Raw genomic sequence first — 27,485 nt, 5'->3', positions numbered from 1 at the left:
ATAATAAATTATATTATTTGTGAAACAAATGTTATTATTATTATTATTATTATTATTGAACATTAACTGATTTCTGTATTAATATTATGCTGGTTTGCAACCAACAACAGCCTACAGTTAAGCTAATGAACTGTGTGATTTGGTGCAAGAATTGTTTATTATTATTGTTGTTCTTGTTAATAATAATAATAATAATACAAATTACATTATAGTTATAATTAGTATTATTTTACAAATGTGAATAATAATAGTAATTATCAGAATAAAAAAATACAATTGTACAAAAAAGTACAAAGTTGGCAAGTAATATAGTTCTTTAGCTTAAGCTGTTTACTGTGCCGATCAGTTTTTTTTTATGTGTTTCTTAAATATCTTACCTTAAATACCATAAATGCTTCATTTTTCACAGTAGTTCGCAGTAATATCTGAAGGGAGAGTTATTGTGCTGTGGTCTGGCTGTGTTACTTGCTCTAGAGTTATGGCTGAGCAAACAGCATGAGGCTCCTCCTGCTTTGTGCCGTGTCCATTTTTCTCGTTTAGTCCTCATTTCTCAGCCCCCCGTCGTGTCCTGTCTCAAATGGCCGCGAGAGGCTTTGTTGCAGAGCTTTGTGTGATGAGGTGATCTTGGCCCGTTCACCTCAAGCCCACTGGGCTGGGCAGTTACACAGGCACGGCGCCAGAAAGCCTTTAAAGTAGTGGACGATAGGTGACCAGGGCCGAGAGCCAGAGAGAACAGGGTGAAAGTAGAGCTCGTTTGTCTAGCTAGAGCTTTACAAGGCTGTACATCACTGTATCTGACAGCTCATTGGCTGGATTAGAGTTGGAGGCCACAAACTTCTGACACTTTATTGGCTTAAGAGGTGTTCTCAAAAATGGCTCCTATTCGGACCCCGTCTGCCCATCTCAGTTTCTGCAATGGCAACACACATACACAACTTTTTTATGAAGGAGAAATTTTGAGTGTCATGAGTTTCTTTTTTTTTTTTACAATTACAATTTAAATTATATATTTTCTGTTTAAATGTACTTTAAAATGTAAGTTATTCCTGTGATGCAAATTCATCATTACTCCAGTCTTCAGTGCCATATGATCTTTCAGAAATCATTCTAATATGCTGATTTGCTGCTTAAGAAATATTTCTGATTATTATCAATGCTGGAAACCATTTCATTTATTCATTTATTTTTGAAAACATACATTTTTAGTCAATCTTGAATAGATTTTTTTATTTTGTTTTTTAAAAATATAATAAAATAATAATATTATTATTATTATATTATATTATTATAATATAAAATAAAATAAACAATATTTTATGACATGATACATGTCCTTGTCACTTTCTAACAATTTAATGCATCCTTTAACTTTCTTTAAAATATAAATCTTTTAAAATATTAAAAATGTATTTACAGTGACTTTTAATCAGTGTAATGCATCCTTGATTAATAAAAGAAGGGGGGGGGGGGGGGTAAAACAGAAGTCAATGAGAATCAAAATGGTTTGGTTACCAACATTCTTCAAAATATCTTCTTTTGTGTCCCCAGAAGAAATATAGTCATATAGGTTTGAAAATCATATTTGGTAATTATACATTTACATTTAGTCGAAAGTGACTTTTATCTTATGACTTAGAAATGAGGACAATGGAAGCAAAAAAAAAAAAAAAACAATACAATACAATACAAGAGTAAAGTAAAATTAAATAAAAAAAAACTTCACAAAAGCACATAAAATTGCTAAAACTAACATTAAAAGGAAAACTGAATGTATGAAAATAAAAGTTCATTCATAAAAGTAGTAAATACTATGTAAAAATACTAAAATAACATTGTGCTCTAATACAGATGAAATAGCATTCTTAAACTTTTCTAATAAACAAAATTAAATGCTTAAAACTTTCAAAACTTTTGAAAGGTAGTGTACAAACATATTTACTTTCTTTCTTTGTAGAAAGCACAAAAAGTAGTATTTAAAAAAAACAATGATTTTTGCCCCCATAATTACAGTCAATGGGATCCAGTAATGTTTTTAAAATAACATGTAATAACCCAATCACAATAACCCTAATGGCACTTGTAGAACATTATTGTTTTTCCTTTTATTCTAGGTAATTATAAGGTTGTGCTTCTCAGGGAAGCGCAGTATAGAGACAAAGAGGAAGGTGCCATCCAGTGACATCTCTGTTAATTTGGTGTAATCTCTGGCACAGATGTCCTCCATAAGCACGGCAGGCGGCTGGCTCAGGCCTGTCTCCAAATCAGTCCATTAACACCAAGCCCACTGCGTCATTTCTGTCCATCAATCTGCACACATTTTCTCAATTTTCCAAATGAGACCCTTCATTCCCAAAGCCCTTCAATTACCAATAGCCCATATTTAACAGATCAAAGCCCGTATTTTCCATGTATCTATTAGTGGGGGATATTAGAGCGGAATTGAGCAGAAATGGAATGATTAGAATTGAATGAGCAGACCTCATCATATCCAAATGCTATGATTGCTCTGGAGCTGTCTTATCTGCTTCAGCTTTATTTAGTCACCGTGTGGATGGTGCAAGGACTCATTTGCACTCTCATTGTCATCAGGATAATGTAGATATTGTCTCAAATCCAAGCTTGCATAAAAATTATTTTCCCTAAATGATTCATTAAATGAACATAAATGAAGATTTTGTCATCATTTATTCACAATCATTTCGTTCCAAACTTCTGTGACTTTCTCTTTACTCTGGAACACATATTTTGAAGATTGTTGGTAAACAAACTTTGATTTTGACATTGTATTTTTGTCCATATAACATAAGTCAGTGGGAACAGAAACTGTTTGGGTACAAACATACTTATCTTATGTTCCACAGTAGAAGTAAAGCTATATAGGTTTGGAAAAAATGTTTTGGTAATATATAGAAATGTATATATTACAGAAGAGGATTACGGCCAAGCAATAATAAAAAAGTAAAACCATCTCGAGATAAAGTCATTATAATATGAGATTAAATTTGATAATTTCAAGAAAAATGTCAAAATACAATACTGAGAATAAACTCGTTAAATTACAAGAAAAAATTCATTAAATTTCGAGAAAAAAACAGATAAAATGTTGAGAATAAATTCATTAAATTACGAGAAAAAAAGTGTTTCGAGAAAAATCCTGTTAAATTTCAAGAATAAACACACTTGTGTCAAACAGCAAAACAAATAGAAATTAAGAAATTTAGTAATGTGTGATAAAATAGAATGACACAAGGAAAAAATATTGAACTACTAAAATGTATTTAATACTTCGTACAAAAGCCTATATTGGTAATGACAGCTTCAAGACGCCTTCTGTTTGGAAGAAACCAGTCACATGCATTGCTCAGGTGTGATTTTAGCCCATTCTTCCACACAAACAGTCTTCAAATCTTGAAGGTTCCATGGGCCTCTTCTATGAACTCTGATCTTTAGTTCTTATTTTCTTTTGTATTCCAGTCAGGTGATTGGCTGGGCCATTCTAGCAGCTTTATTTTCTTTCTCTGAAACCAATTGAGAGTTTCATTGGCTATGTTTGGGATCATTGTCTTGCTGAAATGTCCACCCTCATTTCATCTTCATCATCCTGGTACTGTAGGTGTTGGGATTGAACCAGCTAATATTAATTTCCACAGACTAGGGGCAGGATTGCTTTCTAATTACTGATAGATTTCAGCTGGTGTCTTGGCTTTCCATGCCTTGTTGCATGTCCCTTTCTTCATGTGTTCAATTATTTTTCCCTGTGTCATTCCACTTTATTACACAGAACTTAATTTCTGAGCTTTTTTGTTTTGTTTTCTTTGTATGTATGGATTACTTGGATTGTTACCAGCAGCAGCACCTTTGGAAATATATTTACTGAGAAAAATGGTGACGTGTTCAATACTTAATTTACCCGATGAATGAATGTATGTATGTATATATATATATATATATATATATATATATATATATATATATATATATATATATATATATATATATATATGTGTGTGTGTGTGTCTGTGTGTGTGTGTGCGTGCGTTTTTGTGACAAATGAGGACATAAATTTGTATAATGACACAGGTATTACAAGGTGAAGGTGACTTTTCAGGACATTGACCCATGTCCCCACTTTTCAAAACGCTTATAAATCATACAGAGTGAGGTATTTTTGGGGAAAGATGAAATGCAAAGTCTCCTGTGAGGGCTAAGTTTAGGTGTAGGGTTGGTGTAGGGTAATAGCACACACAGTTTGTTCAGTATAAAAACCATTACGCCTATGGAGAGTCCCCATAAACCACAAAAACCAACATGTGTGTGTGTGTGTGTGTGTGTGTGTGTGTGTGTGTGTATACTGTATATATATATATATATATATACACACATATATTTATATATATTTAGAATAAAAAACTAATAAAATTCAGAAAAGCATAACAAAATTAAAATGAAACCTGAAAATATGCAAATAAAAGCTAATTCAAAAAGTAATAAATACTATAATAGTATATAAAATACTAAGATAGCTCTGTATTCTATTACAGATAAAATGTCATGCAAAAATTTTGAGTAAAATTATCAATTTTTAATTAAACATTTTAATGAACCTTTTATTAATTGTTTTAGTAGCTGTTGAATGAAATATATTTATTTATATTGATCTATGTCAAGTCATAGTTCACAGGTTATTTTAGACCACTAGAAAACAAAATGGTTGGCTGGTTTTAGCTGGTTTAAGCAGGTTTGGGCTGGTTGGTCAACTGGTTTTCCAGCCTGACCAGCTAAAGAAGTGTTCAAAACCTCTCTAAAACCAGCTTGCTAAACCAGCAAATGACCAGACTGGAAGACCAGCTAAAACCAGCCAACCATCTTTGGCTGTTTTTTAGCTGTTTTTTCATCAGACTGCATGAGGTCTTTTTATCTTGAAATATTCAGTGGATTCACTAAAGTTTGCAGGGTTTGTTGCATTGAGTCTATGAAGTTTGTTTCGTTTGAGGCTCTTTTTGAGTTTTGTTGGGGGCTTGGATTTGCCACAGCACTGTCATTTCAGGTAAAGGAGCATGAGGTTTGGCTCATCTTTGGCCAAGCATTGGCTCAGTATTGTCCAGCGTTGGCTCAGCAGGTCTGGTGTCAGGTGAGGGGTGCAGACAAGTCCTCTCTCTCTCTCCAGCTCCAGCGGGACACCACACAGAACTTGCCAAATCTGTCACCGCGTTCCAAACACACATGTTCTGAGAGCAGCTGATGGGGCCATGTGTGACAACAGACACAGACCAACAGCCTGTTCATGTTTTACAACTCACACAACATCACAAGAATCAAACCCATTGTTAATATTTACACGTTTGTTGTCCCAACACAAATTATAACACGTCCTGGAGGAAAATGTCATGGATCTTTTACAAAATGAAAGGGATTTTGCTAAAGAATAACTGGATGGAAATTGAAATTGAGAACAAGTAAAAACCTACATTCATTTAGTCATTCATTTATACGTTTAATCTAAACAATATTCCCAAGATTGCATAACTTAATTGTGTTAAAAGAAAACTAACAATCATTATCATCTTTTAAAATGTATAAAACTTCATCTAAAATATTAAGAAATTTAAATTTATTACCAATTTTTTATATAGTTTTACTAGATTAGGTTTAGATCATTTGGGCTACCGTTCAAAAAGTTTGGGGTTGGTGAGATTTTTTATAGTGGTTTTTAAGAAAAGTCTCTTATGCTCACCAAGGGTGCATTTATTTAATCAAAAATGCTGTGAACACAGTAATATTGTGAAATATTATTACAATTTAAAATAACTGTTTTATATTTTAATATATAATAAAGTGTAATTTAGTTCTGTGATGCAAAGCTGAATTTTCAGCATCATTTCTCCAGTCTTCAGTTGTCACATGATTCCTCAGAAACCATTATAATATGCTGATTTGGTGGTTATTATCAATATTGAAAACAATTGTGCCGCTACATATTTTTGTGGAAACTGATACTTTTTTCAGGATTATCTGATAAATAAAAAAATGTTGAAAGAACAGCATTTATTTTATTTGTAAAATTATAAATGTCTTTACTGTCACTTTTGATCAATTTAATTTATCCTTGCTGAATAAAAAGTAATTTATTACTCACCCCAAACATTTTAACAGTAGATTATAAGTATTCATTTTCGTGTGTATACATCAAAGCACACAGAATTGATCATTTCATATTTTGCACAAGACTTCAGTTCACAACAAGCCTTCGATAAGATTTGTTGTCTTGTTGTGGCCAAAAGCTGAAATCTGGACAGATAAAGAGGATCCAAGTTTCCTCAACAGTCCATCTGACCTCCCACCGTTTGGAAATGGAGGAGAGAGAGAGACAAGCTGCCCTGGAACACATGGTGAACACCTGCAGACCAGAACACACACACACACACACCATTGGGCTCTACGCTTGCCCATCCTGGCAGTTCGTTTTACAGCTTCCTTCTGTGTCTGACTGATCTATGATTTCCTTTTTGTTTCATGTGCATCAAGCTATAATATTTTGCTTTAAAAGGAAGAATTCGCCCAAAAAATAAAACTGTCATCATTTATTCATTCTCATATCTTTTCAAAGAGGTTTTTCTTTCTTTCATGAAACCCAGAAGATGTTTTAAATGTATTTTTTCATGTATTGAAAGCACATAGTGACCAAAAAGCACCACGAAAAGGCAAAAAAATAAAATAAACATATATGTATTGTATTGTTATATGCATAAGGGTTTTGTGCTATATAATAGCCATATGTAAATGTGGTGAGCTCGTTGAGTCTCTTGAATTTGCTCTGGAGTTTTTATCAATCTGATGTGAGTGGTTGTGGAGATACTCTCTAATGAGATGCAGAAGAGGCAGATTGGTCGATTAGTCTGTCAGCTCCAGAAAAACGAATGGTCTTGTTGTGACATGTCACTTTGGCTTGGGGTAACATTGTGTGTGTGAGTGCTTGTGAAAATGTGTCAGACTGCGAGTGTGTGTGTGTGTGTGTGTGTTTGAGGTGTGGATTGGATCAATGATGTGTCTTGACCCTCTTGCTGCTCTGTGTCTTCCCAGCATCCCCGGCTCAGCGGTGTGTGCGTTTGACATGCAGCAGCTGGCACGTGTGTTTGAGGGCAGATTCAAGGAGCAGAAATCACCAGAATCCATATGGACACCTGTACCTGATGAACTAGTACCTAAACCCAGGTATCTATCTATCTATCTATCTATCTATCTATCTATCTATCTATCTATCTATCTATCTATCTATCTATCTATCTATCTATCTATCTATCTATCTATCTATCTATCTATCTATCTATCTATCTATCTGGCATCATTCTATTATTCTATCTATCATTCCATTCATCCATCCGTTCATCTATCTGTCAATGTATCATTCCATCCATCTATCCATCATTCTGTCTATCGTTCTATTCATCCATCCATGCATCCATCGTTCTATTCGTTCATTCATCCATACATCCATCGTACTATCTATTGCTCTATTGATTTATTCATTCATTCATCCATCCATCTATCTATTGATCTATCGTTCCATCCATCCATCCATCTGTCATTCTATCTGTCATTCTATTCATACATCATCTATCTAACCATCCATCCATCCATTATTCTATGCATCCATCCATTCATTTATCGATCTTTCATCCTATTCATCCGTCCATCCAACCATTGTTCTTTTCATCCATCCAATCATCTATCTACTGATCTATCGTTCCATCCATCCATCGTTCTGTCATTTTTTAATCCATCCATCTATCTATCTATCGATCTATTATTCATTCATCATTCATTTATCTATCAGTCGTTCCATCCATCATCCATCATTCTGTTCATTCATTCATCTATCTATTCATCTATCACTCCATCATCCATCCATCCATCTATTGATCTATTGTTCTATCTATCCATCCATCCGTTGTCCTATCTGTCATTCTATCCATCCATCATTCTGTTCATCCATCCATTTATCCAAACATCCATCGTACCATCTATCTCTCTATTAATTTATCCATCCATCCGTATATATTGATCTATCGTTCCATCCATCCATTGTTCTATTCATCCATCCATTCCTCTGTCTATTGATTTATCATTCCATCCATCCATCTGTCAGTCTATCAGTCATTCTATTCATCCATCATCTATCTATTGATCTATCTATCCATCCATCTGTCCATCATACTATGCATCCATTCATTCATCTATCTATTGATCTATCTATCCATCCATCCATCCATCTGTCCATCATACTATGCATCCATTCATTCATCTATCTATTGATCTATCCATCCATCCATCCATCTGTCATCATACTATGCATCCATCCATTCATCTATCTATCGATCTTTCATTCTATTCATCCATGAATCCATCCATGTATCTATCATCTATCTATTTATCTATCCATCTATCTATCATCTATCTATCTATCCATCCATCTATCTGTCTATCTATTTATCTATATATCTATATATCTATCATTATAGTGTTCTGGTTTGTAGCTTGAAATGCACCAATGAAGTGTTCAGTTTGGAACGTGAATGTGGCTCTCTCACTATCTTTTACTTTCCTAGGCCTGGAGGATGTGCTGTCCAGGGGTCAAGGTTCAGCTCCTCCAACACCCTTCCTGACGAAGTGCTGAATTTCATCAAAACTCATCCTCTGATGGATGAAGCGGTTCCTTTGCTTGGACACAGACCGTGGATAGTCAAGACTATGGTCCGGTAAGATGAGGACACTACTCAACACAGGTGTTGTGGAAAAATATCAATAAGCCCCAAGATGCTTGTTATATGAAGTGTGTTGCAGAGAGTTGAAAAGGTGAAACATCATTCTCAAGGTCTGCTAAAAGCCATGCTGCTTAAACTGAAATTGGCTGAGATAAGTCCGAGCTCTGCTGTAGTGTGGTTAGTGTTAGCAGCTCCTACCCTCAAAGGACATCATTCTGTGAGCATTCCTATTAAGAGCGTTCCTATAGTGTCTCTCAAGGTTAGAAAAAAAACCCTTAGTTAAAATATAAATCTGAACTCCAGAAGTGCTTCTGCAGAGAATAAATTGTCTGAGGCCTTCAGACTCGAAGCAAAGCTTCTCTGCAACGAGGAAAAATATAGCTATAAATCATCTCGCTTTTAAATGTTTGATTGAAATGGCCACTGGGTTCCTTCAAGATAACTAGAGGTAAATTGACACAAAGGAGAGTGGTACTCTGGTGTACATTTGATTCATATTCAATAATAGACCATTTTGCCTGAATGTTTATCTTGAATAAACGTTAGTGAATTACGCCTCATAAAGATTTCAGACTTGAAAAATAGTCAGCTCAGGTTCTTCACGACTACAACAAAGTAAAAGTACACAGAAATTAAAAGCTGGTGTGAGCCGTCAGAGACGCTGGTGAAACTCCTCTGTGTTTGTTGAATTTAATCCAAATAAGCCTTTTTACACCTAATCTTCTCAAGTCTCAACAGAGAGAGTATTTGCAAATCTTATCTCTTACATCCCTTTTTAATTATCTCATAAACTGTATTAAGAATAATACACCAAGAATGGTTTAAAACAGATAGCGGCAGCACTAAAATCTGATTTATGTTTGAAGCTATGAAATGACAAACTGTGACCATCCGCTTGAATTCAACGGATCAAAATGAACCCTGTTTACTTTCTTAATGTTTCAGTGCACAATTCATCAGTGAATGCTATTCTAAAGAAAATATCTCAATAACTTGATTTACCTCTGAAAGGACTGTCTTATTCCTCAGAATTGTGTATAGGCCACGTGGGTGGGGAAAATAATACTGTGTTACATAGTTTTTTTCTTATTCAATATTCTGTTTAGCACATTATTGTTGCAAAATGGCTTGCAAATGCAGTTTTGTGCTGATTTCAAAGCACTATTTTATTTGGCTACTGTAAACAGCTTACATTTAGCATGATGAAATATATTCTTGGCTGAAAATGTCTCTTTTATTGTCTTTCATCATATTGATGTTGCAACTGTTTTATACAAGCAATAAGCTTCTGTAATGGTGTGCATATTGTTCTATTTCCCTCACTTTTAAGGTACCAGCTGAACACTATGGTGGTGGACACTGAGGCAGGCCCACATCGCAATCGGACCGTAGTGTTCCTCGGATCCACCAGGGGAACCGTTCTCAAGTTCCTCATCACACCCAGCCCGGAGAGCCCGTACTCCAACACCAATACCTTTCTGGAAGAACTGGAGGGCTACAACCCAGAAAGGTGAAAGGATTTTGTATTTGAAACCAGTTTGAGGCAAGACCGTGGTTTTTTCAGACACTGGTCAGTTTTGATATTTTGGTGTATTTAGCGTCTTCTGTCAGAGTTGTGGAAAGAAAACATCCAAAATATACATTTAAATGTTTATTTTATTACACTTGCACGTGTAGATTTGAATTACAATACACATTTAAAGGAGGTTTTCCCAAAACCTCCACTTTAGTAGCACGTATATACACCAAACTACAGTTTTGATCTATATTCTGAGGGTTTCTATGGAGGGGTTTGTTATTATATCATTTGCCTGGCAAATGTTAAATCAAGTCACCATTATTTACATAGTGCTTTACATATCATATCCTTTCAAAGCAGCTTTACTTTTGGATAAATGGAAAAAAATGATTCAAAGATGCAAACAGAAATCAATTCTGCTGTAAAGCAGGTCAAAAAGAAAAAAAACAACAGTGTCATTGTTCAGCTGAGGCCAGTTCAGTGTCGATTCAATTCCTTTCAATAATCAAAACTGTAAATGTAAAGTGGTACTATAGAAAACAATGTAGTCATCATCATCTCAGTTCAGTTCTTATCCAATAGTGTCAGCCAATTTAATAATGCTGTAAATGTTAAATATGGTGATTTTTTTTTCTAATAGTTGATAGTGTTTTCTGATTTATGGAGTGATAAAAGGAAATATCCTGCAAAAACCTTTAATTCTGATATGTCAACAAAATGAATTTTGAACCGTGTCTTATCGAATGTTCATATTTCAGTTCTGAAATTATATGCAAATTAGTACATATTTAATTAGACATTGCCTCATTTGCATATTTAAACATAACTTTTCAGAAAAATTGTATTGCAAAACAATTACCTTAATTAAGAATATGACAACTCAAGAGAGATAGATCTACGCTGCCTGCAAAAAAGATGAAAGCATCTTAGTAGACAAGTGGGGAAGTCGTGGCCTAATGGTTAGAGAGTCGGACTCGTAATCGAAAGGTTGCGGGTTCGAGTCCCCGGCCGGCAGGGATTGTAGGTGGGGGGAGTGAATGTACAGCGCTCTCTCCACCCTCAATACCACGACTGAGGTGCCCTTGAGCAAGGCACCGAACCCCCAACTGCTCCCCGGGCGCTGCAGCATGGCTGCCCACTGCTCCGGGTGTGTGTTCACGGTGTGTGTGTGTGTGTGTGCATTTGTTCACTACTCACTGCTGTGTGTGTGCACTTGGATGGGTTAAACGCAGAGCACCAATTTCGAGTATGGGTCACCATACTTGACAATACGTCACGAAAAAAAAAAAAAAGTTGTTACGTTGGTTTTGGATGTTGTCCTTAGCATCCTTTAATCTTTTTCCAGACTTCATTTATTTCCAAAAGTCCTATTTTATCAAGCAGTTTCCCAAAGTTGTTTACTGTTGTTGATGTTTATCCCTGGATTAAAAACTGTCAAAGAGTAAAAGATATTCAGTATCAAATGCAACTGAAGAAATAAATCCATGCTTTTTATCCGCAAACAAACAAACACACAGCGCCTCTGAAAATGTCCTCAAAAGCAAAAGGAGGAAAAATGATTCAACAGGGTTTCTGATTATTTCGTGTGTGTGTGTGTGTGTGCGTGTGTGCGCGTGTGTGTGAGCGTGAGCGTGAGGCGCTCTGATGGATGAAAACATGGCTGGGGTTTTGAAGATGAAAGGCAATATCTGTCTGGAGGAAGAACAGTAAGGTTCAGAGAGATGCATGCTGGGAGATGAAGGCGAGTTGTGTGGCGGTTGAGATAAGGTTCTCAGCAGGACGCTGCGCTTGCTGAGAAACACACACACACACCTGAAACAAAAAGATCACTGTGTCTGCTTGACCTTCTGTCCTGCCTCAGGTGTTCTCTGGATGCCATCCAAAACTCTCACACGACATCCTGTAATATGTCTCATTTGTCTCCCAGCTATTTATCAGTGTTTAGATTACATGTCTGATATCTGTAGAGCTACTGTTGGGGAGTTTCTTTGAGACACCGGTGTTGTTGCGGCAATTTAATGCCTTATTAACAGCTTGATGGTTAATGTGTGTTGGAAACAGACCAACTCTGACTGAATCTCTTTTAGTGTGTATTTTTTGGGCTGTTTGCCAATTTTTTTTATAGTCACAGACAGTAGAAAGAGGCAAGGAGATTACTTAAGAGAAAGGGAGAGTGAGGAAATTGGATTGAGAACAAGGCTGGACGAAATTCTGAATTTAAGGATTTGTTCACAAGTTGGAAAGTCACCCCACAGGACGTTAAAGTTAAATGACAGGAAGTGGAATTTACTCAATTAGAAGTCATAAATTTAATAGGTAGTGCATTCTGGAGAAATTAAGTCTTGGTACACAAATTAACTGTTCATTATTTATTTATTTATTATACTTTTATTTAGTGATTATTCAAGGAATTATACTTTTATTCAGCAATGATACATTAAATTGATTTAAAAATCTATTTCAAAGCAAAGACATTTACACTGTGACGCAAAAAAATAAAAGCTGTTCTGATCATCAAACATTATCAACAATGATAATAATCAAATCATAAATAAATGTTTCTTGAGCAGCAAATTGGCATATTAAAATGATTTCTCAAGGATCAGGTGACACTGAAGACTGGAGTAATGATGCTGAAAATTCAGCTTTGATCACAGGGATAAATTACATTTTAAAATATATTCAGATAGAGTTATTTTACTGTAAATTGTAATAATATATCACAATATTACTGTTTTTACTGTATTTTTCAAACTATGTGTGTATAAAAGACTACTTTTATGCTTCATTCATTCATAAAAGTACTATCTAAACATTTCTTGGGAATATTGTTTTAATTCATAATAAACACTTTCTTTTTCCATCCTATTGGTCTTTTGGAAAATCTCTTTAGGTTTACCCTCTCTCTGACACCATTTTGCTACTGTATCATTAAGACTATGTAAATGATATATACTGCATGTTCTATACATAAATAACCTCTGTAGTGATTGGCTAACCTCTTTGCATGTGAAATGAATTAGAATGTCTCCGCCCCACTGCTGAGTGCGGGTGGTCACACTGTTTGTTAATCTGTTCATGACTCATGGAGACGCTGATGAAGTTTTTAATGACTGTGTGTATCCGTGTTCTAGGAAATGTTTGGTTGTAAAAGTGCACGAGGGGTTGAATTGATGACTTCAATGTGTGTGTGTAGGTGTGGTGATGACTCTGTGCAGGCGAAGCAGCCTCTCTCTCTGACCCTGGACAAACCCAGTCACACACTCCTGCTGGCCTTCCACTCCTGCGTGGTGAGAGTGCCTGTCGCACGGTGCCAACTGCACTCCAGATGCATGAAGTAAGAACACACACACAGCTTCAGTCTGTACACTGATTAAACACACTCTCATTCACATGCGCTCTCGTTTTCCATCTTAAAGTAAATTGTGCCACCCAAATGCACACTGCTTCATCAGCGGCTTTGAAATTACTGTGACCCAGCTTTTACAATTTCCTTCAGACACACACACACACTCCTTCTGGCCCGTCTCCCGTACGGCACATTTGGAACGGTCTCTTCCTGTGAAGCAGTAAAGTTCTGGTGTAATTCAGCCGTGATTAATGGAAGAGGCTTTGATTGAGTCTGCTGACGTTCTCTCTCGTCTTGCGGGATGCAGTACAGTACCATCTGCACCAGTTCAAGTCTCTCCAATCCACTTTGTACGTCTGCAGCACCATGTGCCGCTCAAATGACTCTTGCACCAGCAGCCCAGGTTGCTATGGGTGGTACACTCATGCAAACATTGTGTAGGATTTACTTGTTCGCTCAGAAATTGCTACACGGGAGAAAATGGATTATAAACTGTTTTTCCAGCAACTGTTTTAGTAACACATTGAATTTAACATGAAAATTTGAAGTAGAAAGAATTAAGTCTTTTTTTTTTTCAATTTGCAACTTCAAAAAAATAATTTTTTACACTGTACACAACTTTAAAACCTCCTTTTCCTCCATGCATAAGCTCACATAAACGCTAAACAAAGAATACAGTACTAAACATAAATGCATTGTTTTAAAGGGGTCATATGACATTGCTAGAAAAGAACATTATTTTGTGTATTTGGTGTAATGCAATGTGTTTAATAAACACATTATTTTCCACACACTGTACATTATTGTTGCTTCTCTATGCTCCGCCTTTCTCAAAGGCGTCGATTTTTTAACAAAGGTCATCGTTCTGAGAAGCGAGGTGTGCTCTGATTGGTCAGCTATCCAGTGCGTTGTGATTGGCTGAATACCTCAAGCGTAAGACCGAAATGTTACGCCCCTTACCGTATTGTGATGTCGTGTTCCAGTGCGACGACACAAAAACAATAAAACCCATTTTAAACGAGGCATTTGTTGCATCCAGTGGGGACACAATTACTGATTATAATGACTAAAACTGTCTTTTTAAGCATCGCGTTGCATCTCGCCATGTAAACATTACCATGTCTGCATTAGTGATCGAAGAAATGCCAAACAACAAACGCTACTCTACACTGCTCAAAACTCGCATTTGAATAGTCAGTGGCAAATTCTTTAAATATGAAAACATACTTACAGGCTGTGAGTCAGAAGCACCAGAATGTCCTTGCAAAGTTGGAATTGCCCCACTTTATAGAAACAGCCTTTGTGCAAGCCAGAATTGTAGGCTACTCTTCCAGGTTCAGGAAATAGTCCTCCGTAAAATGCGCTACACACACTCTAAAATTTGGGTTGAACTGATCTGGAACAGTGTTGTAAATACAACTTAACCACTGATTTCTAGTTGTGTCCTCTTTTGGAAGCCCAAACAAAGTACTTTCGCTTTCACAACGAAACAGAGTGTCTCCGGGACCAGGCAGCAACAATACTACAGCGAGAATAAAAATCACGCCCCCTTTCTTTGCATATTCATTTGGGCAGTGTTTTGAAAATCTCCCCACACTGTGACGTAGACATGTGGGGGCATGTTTAAATGAGCCGTTTTAGGTGGCCGTGGTCGAGTCTTAACTTTTATAAAGAATATCTCTTTGGTTTTGAGACTTTAGTCTTTGCCACTTCAGGGATCTTATCTATGCAAGAATGGCTTGTAACACTCCAAAGAGAAAGGAAAACTTGAAATCGCATCATATGACCCCTTTAAATAATATAAACTTAAATGGCAAATTGTAATTGAAAAATGGTAAGAAAAAATTAATTAAAGTAATTATATTTATTGCTTTTTGGATTGTAAATCTGCTCACTTTAAAGTTAATTTTTTTATAAGCAGTAAAATCACTATAATTATATTTTCATAAAATTATATATATATATATATATATATATATATATATATATATATATATATATATATATATATATATATATAAATCTAATTTTATGTTTATAATTTTATGTATATAATTTTATGGTTTTAGAGAAGTGATGTTGAATAGCTGGAGAGACAGATATGAGAAAATATGAGACTGCAGCTGAATGCAGTCATGTCTGTCTCTCTCTCTCTGTTTCATTCTCTATAAATCATAATTTCTGTTCTCCAGTTTTGTTTCCTGTATTTGTTATAGAGGACGTCAGTATTGTCCTCTGTAATAACATTGACAAACATTGTGTGTGTGTGTGTGTGTGTGTGTGTGTGTGTGTGTGTGTGTGTGTGTGTGTGTGTGTGTGTAGAAACTGCATTGCGTCCAGAGATCCATACTGCGGCTGGACAAGAGGAAGTACCTGCTCACTCCTGAGGCCAGGCACCAGGTTAGAAATAAAACCAGAAACATACTCTACACAAATATAAATGATTGCCGTTGCATGCATACTGCCCTGTTGTACTTGACATGCCTTTAAGCCTCAACTCAAGGAGGTTATAGAGTTACCCTCAAATTTGTATGCAGTTAAAGGTGTGCAATTTCTGCACCACTACTGTCACCAGATGTAAATGTTTTTACACAGGTTTCCAAAACACTCTGCTCATCTGAAATTGGCCAGTCAAACATTTAGTCCCGCCCTCACACTCATGCCATTGCTTGAGCCATTGCTGATGTGTTAACCCAAATAACTGTAATTATAAGGTCCTATTAAAGTTTTGAACATCTTTAATAATAATGGTCTCAAAATGTTACTACAAAAACATTGCTTATACATTTTTTTTCTGAAACGTTTTAGTTACAACCCGAATTCCGGAAATGTTGGGACTAAATGAAAACTAAAAGAATTTCAAATCACATGAGCCAATATTTTATTCACAATAGAACATAAATAACGTAACAAATGTTTAAACTGAGATATTTTAAAATTTTATGCACAAAATGAGCTCATTTCGAATTTGATGCCTGCTACAGGTCTCAAAGTAGTGGGGATGGTGGCATGTTTACCATGGTGTAGCATCTCCTCTTCTTTTCAAAACAGTTTTAAGACCTCTGGGCATCGAGGATATGAGTTTCTGGAGTTTTGGTGTTGGAATTTGGTCCCATTATTGCCTGATATATGGTTCCAGGTGTTGAAGACTTTGTGGTCGTCTTTGACTTATTTTTCGTTTAATGATGCGCCAAATGTTCTCTATAGGTGAAAGATCTGGACTGCATACAGGCCAATTCAGCACCCAGACTCTTCTACTACAAAGTCATGCTGTTGTAATAGCTGCAGTATGTGGTTTTGCATTGGCCTGCTGAAACAGGCCCTCCCTGAAATAGACGTCGTCTGGGGGGGAGCATATGTTGCTCTAAAACCTTTATATACCTTTCAGCATTCATAGTGCCTTCCAAAACATGCAAGCGGCCCATGCCATATGCACTTATGCACCCCCATACTAGCAGAGGTGCTGGCTTTTGAACTGAAAGCTGATAACATGGTGAAAGGTCTCCCTCCTCTTTAGCCCGGAGGATACAGCGTCTGTAATTTCCAACAAGAATGTCAAATTTGGACTCGTCTGACCATAGAACACTTTTAAATGAGCCTTGGCCCACAGCACATGACGGCGACTCTGGACCATGTTCACAAATGGCTTCCTTTTTGCATGATAGAGCTTTAGTTGGTATCTGTAGATGGCACGGCAGATTGTGTTTACTGACAGTGGTTTCTGGACGTATTCCTGGGCCCATTTAGTAATATCAATGACAGAATCTTGCCAATGAGTGATGCAGTGTCATCTGAGGGCCCGAAGACCACGGGCATCCAACAGATGTCTTCGGCCTTGTCCCTTACGCACAGAGATTTCTCCAGTTTCTCTGAATCTTTTGATGATGTTATGCATTGTAGATGATGAGATTTGCAAAGCCTTTGCAATTTAACATTAAGGTACATTGTTTTTAAAGTATTTCAGAATCTTTTTACGCACTCTTTCACAGATTGGAGAGCCTCTGCCCATCTTTACTTCTGAGAGACTCTGCCTCTCTAAGACATCCCTAATCATGTTACAGACCTGATGTCAATTAATTTAATTAGTTGCTAGATGTTCTCCCAGCTGAATATTTTCAAAATGTCTTGCTTTTTCAGCCCTTTGTTGCCCCCGTGCCAACTTTTTTGAGACCTGTAGCACGCATCAAATTTGAAATGAGCTCATTTAGTGAATAAAAGTGTAACATGTCTCCGTTTAAACATTTGTTATGTTCTCTATGTTCTACTGTGAATAACATAATGGCTCATGTGATTTGAAGGTCTATTAGTTTTGCTTTTATTCAAATAAAAAAAAAAACGTCCCAACATTTCCGGAATTCGGGTTGTAATCTACATTTTTAATGTTACCACTTTGAAATGAACTTACCCATAATGTTTGTAAACTGATCAAATGGAATATCAGGAAAAACATTTAAAATATTTTTTGAAACATTTTTAAAAACCTGACTTTTGAATGTTCAGATAGCATTCAGAAATAGCATTCAGAGGACATTCAATGTTTGCGTGACTTAGTTGGAAAACAAATGTTCCAATTAGAACATGTTGGATGGGAATGTTTTGGAAGTTCAAAGTTCAGTGTTTGAATATTTGCATATTCCTAAAAAAAGTATATAAGAATATAAAATTGTATTATATATTGTTCACCTTTAAACCAGGTGTATATTTATTCATGTCGCTTGGTAAACATGACAGTTTAACTAACTTTTAACTAAAATTTCTCTCTGTCATAACAGCCACTGACCTAAAAAAAAAAAAAAAACAGCAGTCGAATGTGTTTTGAATTGTGTTCGGACACATTTCTAAATGCAATGACGCATGAAATTGAGTTTGTATAACTAGAAGTGCATGCATTCATGTACTTATAGAATGTGTGTCATGTATCTAATCTGTGAATTTGTGGTTAATATTCAAATCTGTTTTTCTCCTGTTTTGTAGATTACCTTTCGTGCAGGACGTTGAATATGGAAACACTACACATCTCGGAGACTGCGACGGTGAGTTTGTGAACCTGTTTTGGATGGGACCTTTAGCTTCCCGCTCTACCTTCTGCGCGTCTCTCCTTCCTCGAGAGAATTCTCTTGCAACTCTTCAACAATACAGAAAAGATCCAGTCTGGTCTGGTTTGAAAGTTGTCCTCAAGCAGTCAAAGTCACGAGAAAGTCACAGGTTGCATCGAGAGAGATGGAAGAAGATAATGAGAGAGAAACAGAGCCTCGAGTCTTTTTTTTTAATTGATTTCTTTAAAGTACAAGGTGTCTGGGTGCGAGTTAGCAACCTTGTTTACATTGTTAAAAATACAAAAGATGGTTTATATTTTCAAACAATGAGAAGCTTAGATTCGCTTTCCGCTCTTAATAGCATTTTGCAAATCTGGCAGCATATGAAAAACTCTCTGTCAATCTCTCCAGTTTTCATGGCGCAAAACGCTTAAATTTGTTCCAAAGTTCAGATTTAGCAGAATGTGGAACAGCAGTGAGGTTCTCAAGTCTCATCTTCAGGAATTCCTGACATAACAGACTGCCACAGATACTCAGACAGAAGAGGCTATATCTCACTGCAGCCATATGGATTCATATAGAGTCACAGAAGAGAGAGCGAGAAAGCACACAGAATCAAATAGATTAAAGTTCAATGGCTTAGTAAGTGTGTACTTTCAAGGAATCTGTTTCTGTGTGATAGTTTCAGGATAAAAATGGAGAACAGCAGCAGAATATGGGCGTCTTTTTTGGATTGTTAATCTTGACACAGTTCAATTTAGGAAAATAATGATGGCCTCATTGTATGACTTCTTATAGTGACTTCCTGAAGTTTTTAGGAGACACAACTGAATTCTGAGAGCACTTTCAGATTCATATGTGTTGTATGAATAGAACTGCGGTCAACAATGTGCTTAATGAGTGGTGCTCAAACTTTTTGAGTCAAAGGCCCCCCGTTGTCCAAAAGGTATTTCCAAAATTGACCGGTATTTCTGCTGTAATTATTACTGCTTGTTTTCTTTTTTATTAACATGAAAAAAATGTATTGACATGACATTGATATATTAAACTATTTACCTGTGATTAGTTTCATGAACCGTATGTCCTTCAATAAAATAATTATTAAGGGGGGATTAAAATTACATTTAGTTTGATGTTAATTTAGAATAGATTTTTATTTAGATTAGAGTTTGAATATTTTATTAATAATAATCTATTATTTTAAATAAAATAAAAGTTTGCTGAGCCCCCTAGTGAACCCTGACCCCCTGGTTTAGAACCACAGAAGCAATAGCAGAGCTGCCAGAGTATGATGTTAAACTGTATGGGGTAAGTTGTCACAATGCGAACCTGCTATTAAAATCTATTTTAGGCATTTTGGCTTATTTTTAACAGTTTTAATATTATATTTTAGGTCATTAAAATTGTGATAAGAAATGACAGTGGTGTGGTGGTCAGGCTGGTGTGCAGTGTTGTTTTAGTATTATTTATGCAGTTATTTATAGCATGTTATTATGGTATTTATTCATATTTTGAATTGGCTTCTATTAGTATATTTTTAGTTCTCATTTTTATTTTTATTTTAATTATTTAGTTATGTACTTTTGTTATTTTTAGTAGTATTTTTTTGTATTTCTCTTTTCTCGTTTTTTCCTGTTTAAATTTAATTTAGTGTTCAACATAAACTTACAGTATTTCAGTTAGTTGCCAAATCGTTGAAAATTGTTCATCTAATATTTTTATTTATTAACAGAATTTATTATAGTTTATTTTAACCATCTTACCCAGCAAAGTCCAGCAGACTAGCACTAAACCAGTATTAACCAGCATAAACCAGCCAGAAATGTTGGTCTTTGCAGCAGGAACAAGTCAAGCCTATTGTGAATTATCAAAGAGAATTGACTGTGGTCATACACAGTACTCAACCCACTCAGGTTTGCTGCAATACACTTGTCACAATGTTATGGTAAATATGGTAGTATGAATATAGCCAGAGAGTCAGACTTCTAAACCTCAGAAAAACTGTACAATATGCAGATCCTTGTATACTGTACAGTGAGAGCTTGTTTACTCGCTTTAACATTCAACATAAAGCTGGAGGCTGAAGGATGTATTTACAGACAGAGGAAAGGGAGGGACGGAATTAACATGGAGAACAAAATTAACCCCAATGTCAAGTGGCAAATGGGAACTAATTAAAGAGATCCTTGAAAAGAAATTTAGGCACATTCATAATATAATGAGCCCATAGAAATGCGTCTGTAAAATGGCTGCCGTCTGGCCAGTCTAATATAATTTGGTTTTGGGATATATGAAGCAGAGTCACAGGCTCATTAAACTCAGCACTCCTTGCTGAAACAGCTCCAGTCTGCTGGTCAGCTGTCCTCTCGACTCGTTTACATAAAAAGCCTGTCTTCTTCTGTCCTCGCTCGCTCCATCCATCACACAGAAGTTCAGACATATTTTAAAGAGCCTAAGACGAGTGAAACAGTGAATTCCAAAAAAAGGGATCAGAACAGAGAGAGAGAGAGAGAGAGAGAGAGAGAGAGAGAGCGAGAGAAACGAGTTTGTTCAGAGCTTGTTTGAAATCACTCTGTTTGATGCTGCTGGACTTTGACAGAAGCAGGCAAGTACATTAAAATTAGCCATATAGTCATTATAATGTTCATTTTAGATGACGTTTTAAAGCTATTAAAGTTATCCAGCCAGGCACAGTGAGTTGTTTTCTCTTTGTCTTGTCAGTATTGCATAAATATACTAATTTGCTTTATATACAGTACAGTTACATTTATTATTAAAATGATTCAAATAATTGTAAAATAGAATGTATTCCTGTTATGGCAAAGCTGACTTGTCAGCTGAAAATATGCTACAAATACAAATAATATAAAGATGTAAGAGAAATCTATCAGTGGTCAGGAGGTTTCTGTCTCTTGAAATGATTGCTACTCCCCTGAGGACGGATACACACACACACACACACACACACACATTACAAGCAATCTTGCAGCAGTATTTTAGTCTTTAGGAATGTTCAAAGGAAACCAAAAGTTAAGAAAAGGGTTCAGTTGTTGAGTGTGTTGTGTGCAGCAGACTCCTGCTGTTACAATTCCCAGCTGAGACTACAACAGTTTTAATGGCAGAAAACAGAAAGGGAATATGAGAGAGAGAATACAAGAAGAGATCAGAAAATTGGGGTTTGTGTATGAATGTGTGTGTGTACGCCTATGTGTCAATCTCATTGTATATGTGTGTTGGGGAATAGAAATGTGCTTTGTCAAAGAGTGTATGTAGTTTATATGGTTGCCATTTTCTGGACACTACCACAATGGCAGTACCATGGTATTCTTTGAAGGGCTGCACACAATATTCATTTATATCTGAAAGAGTGCGTGACCAAGCAATGAACAGTTCACCCAAAAAGTGATCACTGACTCCCTTTCATGTCATTCTAAACTGGTTTGTCTCCTTTTGTGGCCTACAGTAGAAGGAAAATCATTTGGACTGACGTATGGGTGAGTAAATGATGACAGAATTTTCCTATTTGGGTGAACTATTCTTTTAAATGTCCTCTTACTGTCAAGACATTTACTAGTTTGGATACTGGAGTAGACGCAGAGTCTGACAGCTTCTCATTTGTGAGACGGCTAACAGCCCACACATAAACGGCACCACTAGAGGAGAGATAGTCAGCGAGAAGAAAGCCAAGAGAGGAGATAGAGGAAAAAAGTAGACTGAGAAAATAAAGGTTAAAACCAAGGACATCTCACAGGGAACAGCAGAAGAAAGAGTACAAGGAATGCTGTTAAAAGAAAGAGAAAGGCCAGGATTGCACAAACGCCAATTCCAAGAGAAACGATTAGAAAGCAGAGTATGAAAAGCGTGAGTCATCAACTCCAAAAACTGCTGCGTCCTTTGAATTTATCGAATGATCTCTTTAGACCCATTTAGTTCTTACATCTACTCACATTTCCAGTATGAATCTCAATTGCACAGGTTGCTCATGGTCAGTGACGGACAGTGGCGTTTGCATGTTCATGGTTCTTGAGGCAGGACGTTTAAATTCAAGGTTTCTAAGGTCATATTCCATCTCTGTAAGGTCACGGCCTTAGTCTACTGAAACACACTGTATCAAGTTCACAAAATTAGGAGCAACTGTAGTCAACAGTCTCTTGTTTTCTGATCGATTGCTGGGGCTGTAATGTACAGAAACTCAATAGATCAATTGCACACCGCTTCATAAGTCATGAGGAGCTTCTTTGATGCTTTTGTAAGCCATTCAAATGTTTTTTAATGATTAGTCCTCCTGAGCTTAATCATGTCAATAGTTGTAGATGTTACTGTGTTTTTTAGTAGTCCCAAAACTGCATTTTGGCCTTCAAGGGCTAGTTTTACTAAACAGCAAATTAGCGGGAGAGCGCAATTCCAAAACAGCACAGATGAAAACTGAACATTTCTGCAGGTGATTTACTAACAACGCGCAAATTAAAGAACACAGATGCAACATCTCATTTACATATCGACCAACGCAATATACCATGTGCAGCACAAATTAGCGTAGTCACAAATAAAGAATAAAGAAATAAGCCACAGTATGTTGAAAAGAACCGGAGGCCAAAAGCTGAAGGGTTGCACAAAGTTTTGATAGACCTGGTATTGCGTGACTCCTAGTTGAGGGTTCCAAGTCATCTTTCATTTGCGGAAGTAACTTAAAAGTAACGTGGCTTGGCAAATGATTTGTTCATATAATGTGTTATGGCATTCCGAATAAATTAATATGTGTGGAAAAAAACCCTCTCCCTTCTACCACGAGCTCTCTGTTCTCTGCGGCGCCTCCTCCTTGCAACAATAATTGCAGCCATTTCAAGTGCAAAATAATTTAAGACATGCTTTTGTTGGGCGTTAAATAATGGCGCAAATACCAGTAATTTGACGAGCGCAAATGTTTGTAAATCGGGCTGTGTGATTCATTTGAATGCTCCCCTCCCATAAATTTTGCGTCTGAAAGGGAAACTCCTAAATGCATATTCAATAAGGTCAGGCGCAAAAATAACTGTGTCCATGCCTTTTCAGCTCTAATTCTTCACTGCACGTCTTTAGTAAATCCTGACAGTAATATTTTAACGCCAAAAGAAGGCCTGCGCTGGCGCAAACTGTTAGTAAAACTGGCCCCAAGTTACTTGTTGTTTTTGGATTGTAACATTATCCTCTCTTTCTTGCAGGTCTGTTACGTGAGAGTTTTACGGATGAGCCGGAAAGTCTTGTTACTTTGAATCTGCTGGTTGTCGCTGCAGTCTCTGCATTCTCCACTGGGGCAGCGTTCTCAGGCCTGGCAGTTTGCTGGATCATGGGTCAAAAACACCGCCACCGTTCGCACAGCAGCACTCCTTCATCCAGTAGTCAGCGGAAGAGCGAGAAGGAACGGTGCATGATGGGACAAAGCAGGAGCGGCTCCGTGATGAGCGTATCCCGGCACAGCGGCACGGACCGGCCACGTTCGCAGGGAGAGACGCTCTTCGTAATGCCGAACGGTTGGGTCAAAGCGGGCGACTTGGATCCAGGTCTGCTTCCCACACCCGAGCAAACTCCCCTGCAGCAGAAACGTGGGCTACGCCTGTCCGATTCAGGATCCAGTTGGGACCAAAGCCAGACCTTCTTGAGCTCGGTGGGAACCCAGTGTCCACCTCCACCATCCACCTTGTTTCTCAGCTCTAAACTCCTGCAAGGGTCCGGTCGACGTCATGAGGAAGCCATTGAAACCTGTATTGACCGCCAACGCTATGTCTCTCTCTCCAAGTACCGGGATCAGGGAATACGCCCAGGCACTCTTCTTCGCAAGTCGGCAGGTGAATACAACTACCCCATGACTCCCCAAGACTCCCCCGACCGGCGGAGAGTGGTGTCAGCACCCAGCACCCAGATAGAGTACAGCGGAGAGCCGCTACGCTGGACCCACGAAGGCTACATCTTCAGCAGTCACGGCATACCTCCAACGGGCCACCACTACACCCCGGCCTCACAGCATCCTGCAGGACTGACGCGCACCGTGCTCCACGGGTCAAGGGGGCTCATCGACCTGGCGGACTTCAGCCACCTGCTCGGGAAGGGAGGGAGCGATCGGACACCAACAGGCCAGTGAACAGAGAGGAACCAAGATGTGAGGAGTGGGAAATTGTAGAAACGTGAGCGGCTGAAACTTCATGTGGACTGCGGAGCGCAACCTGGCCAATCACAGCAGCTCTCTGTGTCTCTCTCTCTCTCTGTTTCTTTCCTCACCTGCTTGTCATCCTTTTCCTCATTTGTCTGGAACTGCTTGCATGAGGAAAAGCCAAAACGGACCCCGCTGACTATGAGAAGAGCAGCCATTCCTACTGGAAACACCTCTTTCTTCTCTCTATTTATCACTCACAATCACACAAATATGTAGGCAGAGATGTACTTTTCCCTGTAGTTCTCATTCTTGCTGACTGACTATGAGTAAGGCTTACCAAACTTCATTGCGCCTTTATCAGATGGAGGAAAGAACTGTAGACATCTTGAAGACTATCTATCCCTGAATCTGTTCAGACCTTGACTCTCTTTAGCAGGTTACCCTTTCAGCAGATTTGTAAGTTTGATCTAACGACCGCATTTAATTTGGGACAATTGTTAACTCCAAATAAGAGGAAGAACGCAACAGTTTCTTGGAGTAATGACTCAGTGGTCAACGGTGGTTGTTGTTTCTGGTCGATACCAAACTCTAAACAAAGTGCTGTGATTACTGGCGTACAGGACACCCCATTTACATCAGTGTAAATGCTGTAGGAGCATATTTGGACAGGTTAACTGGTCGAAAGGAAAGATTTGGAATGAACTTGGAATCGCTTCCTCTCCCTTTCACATCACAGTGATTATTGATTGGTTCTAACTTCTTGTAGCCCATTAAAATTTACATTTTCTACATAACATACGTAGCAGTGTTGTAGTACTTGAGTCCTACAAGACTGGACTCAGACTAAAGTCCAAGTCCATGAGCATATTTTCTATGACTGATCGAGACCAGCTCATTCAAGCCTGAGTCCAAATGCTCCTGAATATATGGTCTTGGCTTAAGATGGACTTAAGTAGTACACCCCTGATTCATAGACAAATTATACTATTCAGCATATTAAATGGGAGAATAAAGAGAAGCATATTATAGAAAGGGCCACATTAGCCAAAATAACAACACTGTCTCCATCAGCAGCACTTTTTCCATTATAAATATTTGTGTGTGACATCACTACATGTGGGCGGGGCCCCGTCTCATGGTTCGCTTTGCAAGATTCACAGTACGCCAGTTGCATTGATGTATTATTTTGACCAAAATGTATGAATAGAAAGCGCAAGGTTTTTCTGTTGTATGCTTGGAAATCTTTTGTGTTTTATGACTTTTTTCTCTGTCGATTGAGCTGAGGTCTTTACCTCAGTATTACCTCAGCCTTGAATTCAGACTTTACAAGAGAGAGAGACAGAGAGAGAAAACTTTGGTTGGATGAGTTTCATGGCCTCAACCACGTGAATATCTGTGTTCTGTGTAGCTCTGTGAGTTTTATCAGAGAAACAAAGCTCTCTGAAAACTTCTGAACACGCTGGATTCCAAGTCTTTTTTTGTCTTTTTATTTTGTTTCTTCTTTTTTGTACAGTGAATTTTTCTACACAATATGTAAAATGTAACATGGAACAGAGAACTGAGGTAAAAACACCCGCTGTTTTCTAAAAAGACACAATTAGAAACTGAGAAAAACAGACTCTGTCTTGAGGACCTTTGGACTCTTCTTCCTTAAGATACTGTTTGACCTTTTGTTTCTCCTGGACTCTGAAGGAGAGCAAACGAGAAACCCAGAGAAACACAATGCGTGAACTAAAAGGACTACAAAGTCAAGAGATGTCATGTGACTTGAAGCCAGTTACGTTATTGGGTGTGTGTTTGTCTGTGAAGTAACCAATCATTTTGCTTGGCATATCCATCATAATACGCTTCCCCTCCATTTTGTATTTATTTGCTTTGGTTTTGAAAGTTCTTCATCATCAACAGGGATCGTGGATTGCAAGTTTACAGTCATGTGTGCTTAAGTCATTGTGACCTTATATTAGAAAACCTAAAATGTACTATTTTTTGATCTTATTAAAGTTAGCTAAGCAACATGCTATCATCAGACTAGTGAAATTAACTTTATTTTGAGAATGAATCAACTTTCTGTGTCTCCTTGGACACTGTTAATAGAGTTGCTGTCCAAAAATGACTGTTTAAAAAAAGTCAACTTAATTTTGGTTTGGACTCTGCCTTAAAAGACAGTAGACAACAAGTTGGCTCTCTAGGGTTCAGGAAAGAACCTCTTTTTCATCAACTTCCTCTTTCTGCATGACCCGCACACAATTAGTGCTTACACTTAAACACTAGCTTTGTTATTAAATGTCTAATAGCATCAGTCTGTAAGATATTGAAAGCAGATGTCTGATTAGATGAGTTGCCACACACACGAGTACACAGGAATGCACTTAATAATAGTTCTCATGCACCTGCAAGACGTCTCTTATTAAAAGCACGTGCTACACGCATCACTTAAGCATACTCCTCTATCCTAGAGAGCACGATCACGCCATTGCTGATGCTCTCGGAAAACACACACTCCTGCAGTTGTGTGCAATGGTCGGTTGAACATTGATTAGCTCATAAATCCAGCTGAAAGGAGAGTCATGGTTGATTGCACTGTGCGTGTGCCTGTGTGTGTTTATGAGTTTAAATTACTGTGTGTATGTATTTAGGTCTCCTCTCTTCAGCATTGAAGATACACCAGGCAGGAAATATGATCCAGAAC

General features: G+C 37.4%; 1 protein-coding gene across 1 annotated transcript in view; it reads left to right on the top strand.

The window, feature by feature from the left end:
• The window catches only part of sema6ba (sema domain, transmembrane domain (TM), and cytoplasmic domain, (semaphorin) 6Ba), a 125,293-nt gene extending 98,477 nt beyond the window's left edge, over positions 1-26,816 (top strand). Inside the window, exons 11-17 of the mRNA XM_079379203.1 lie at positions 7,081-7,212; positions 8,607-8,756; positions 10,093-10,272; positions 13,478-13,618; positions 15,953-16,030; positions 18,605-18,663; positions 23,868-26,816. Coding sequence (XP_079235329.1) covers positions 7,081-7,212; positions 8,607-8,756; positions 10,093-10,272; positions 13,478-13,618; positions 15,953-16,030; positions 18,605-18,663; positions 23,868-24,784 — 1,657 coding nt within the window. The 3' untranslated portion in view covers positions 24,785-26,816. The remainder of the gene's footprint in view (positions 1-7,080; positions 7,213-8,606; positions 8,757-10,092; positions 10,273-13,477; positions 13,619-15,952; positions 16,031-18,604; positions 18,664-23,867) is intronic.
• Positions 26,817-27,485: the final 669 nt, after the last annotated feature.

Source organism: Barbus barbus (genome assembly GCF_936440315.1).
Source record: "Barbus barbus genome assembly, chromosome: 26".
Lineage (NCBI taxonomy): Eukaryota > Metazoa > Chordata > Actinopteri > Cypriniformes > Cyprinidae > Barbus > Barbus barbus.
Note: the sequence above shows the minus strand (reverse complement) of the source record. Positions and strands in the feature narration are given on the sequence as shown.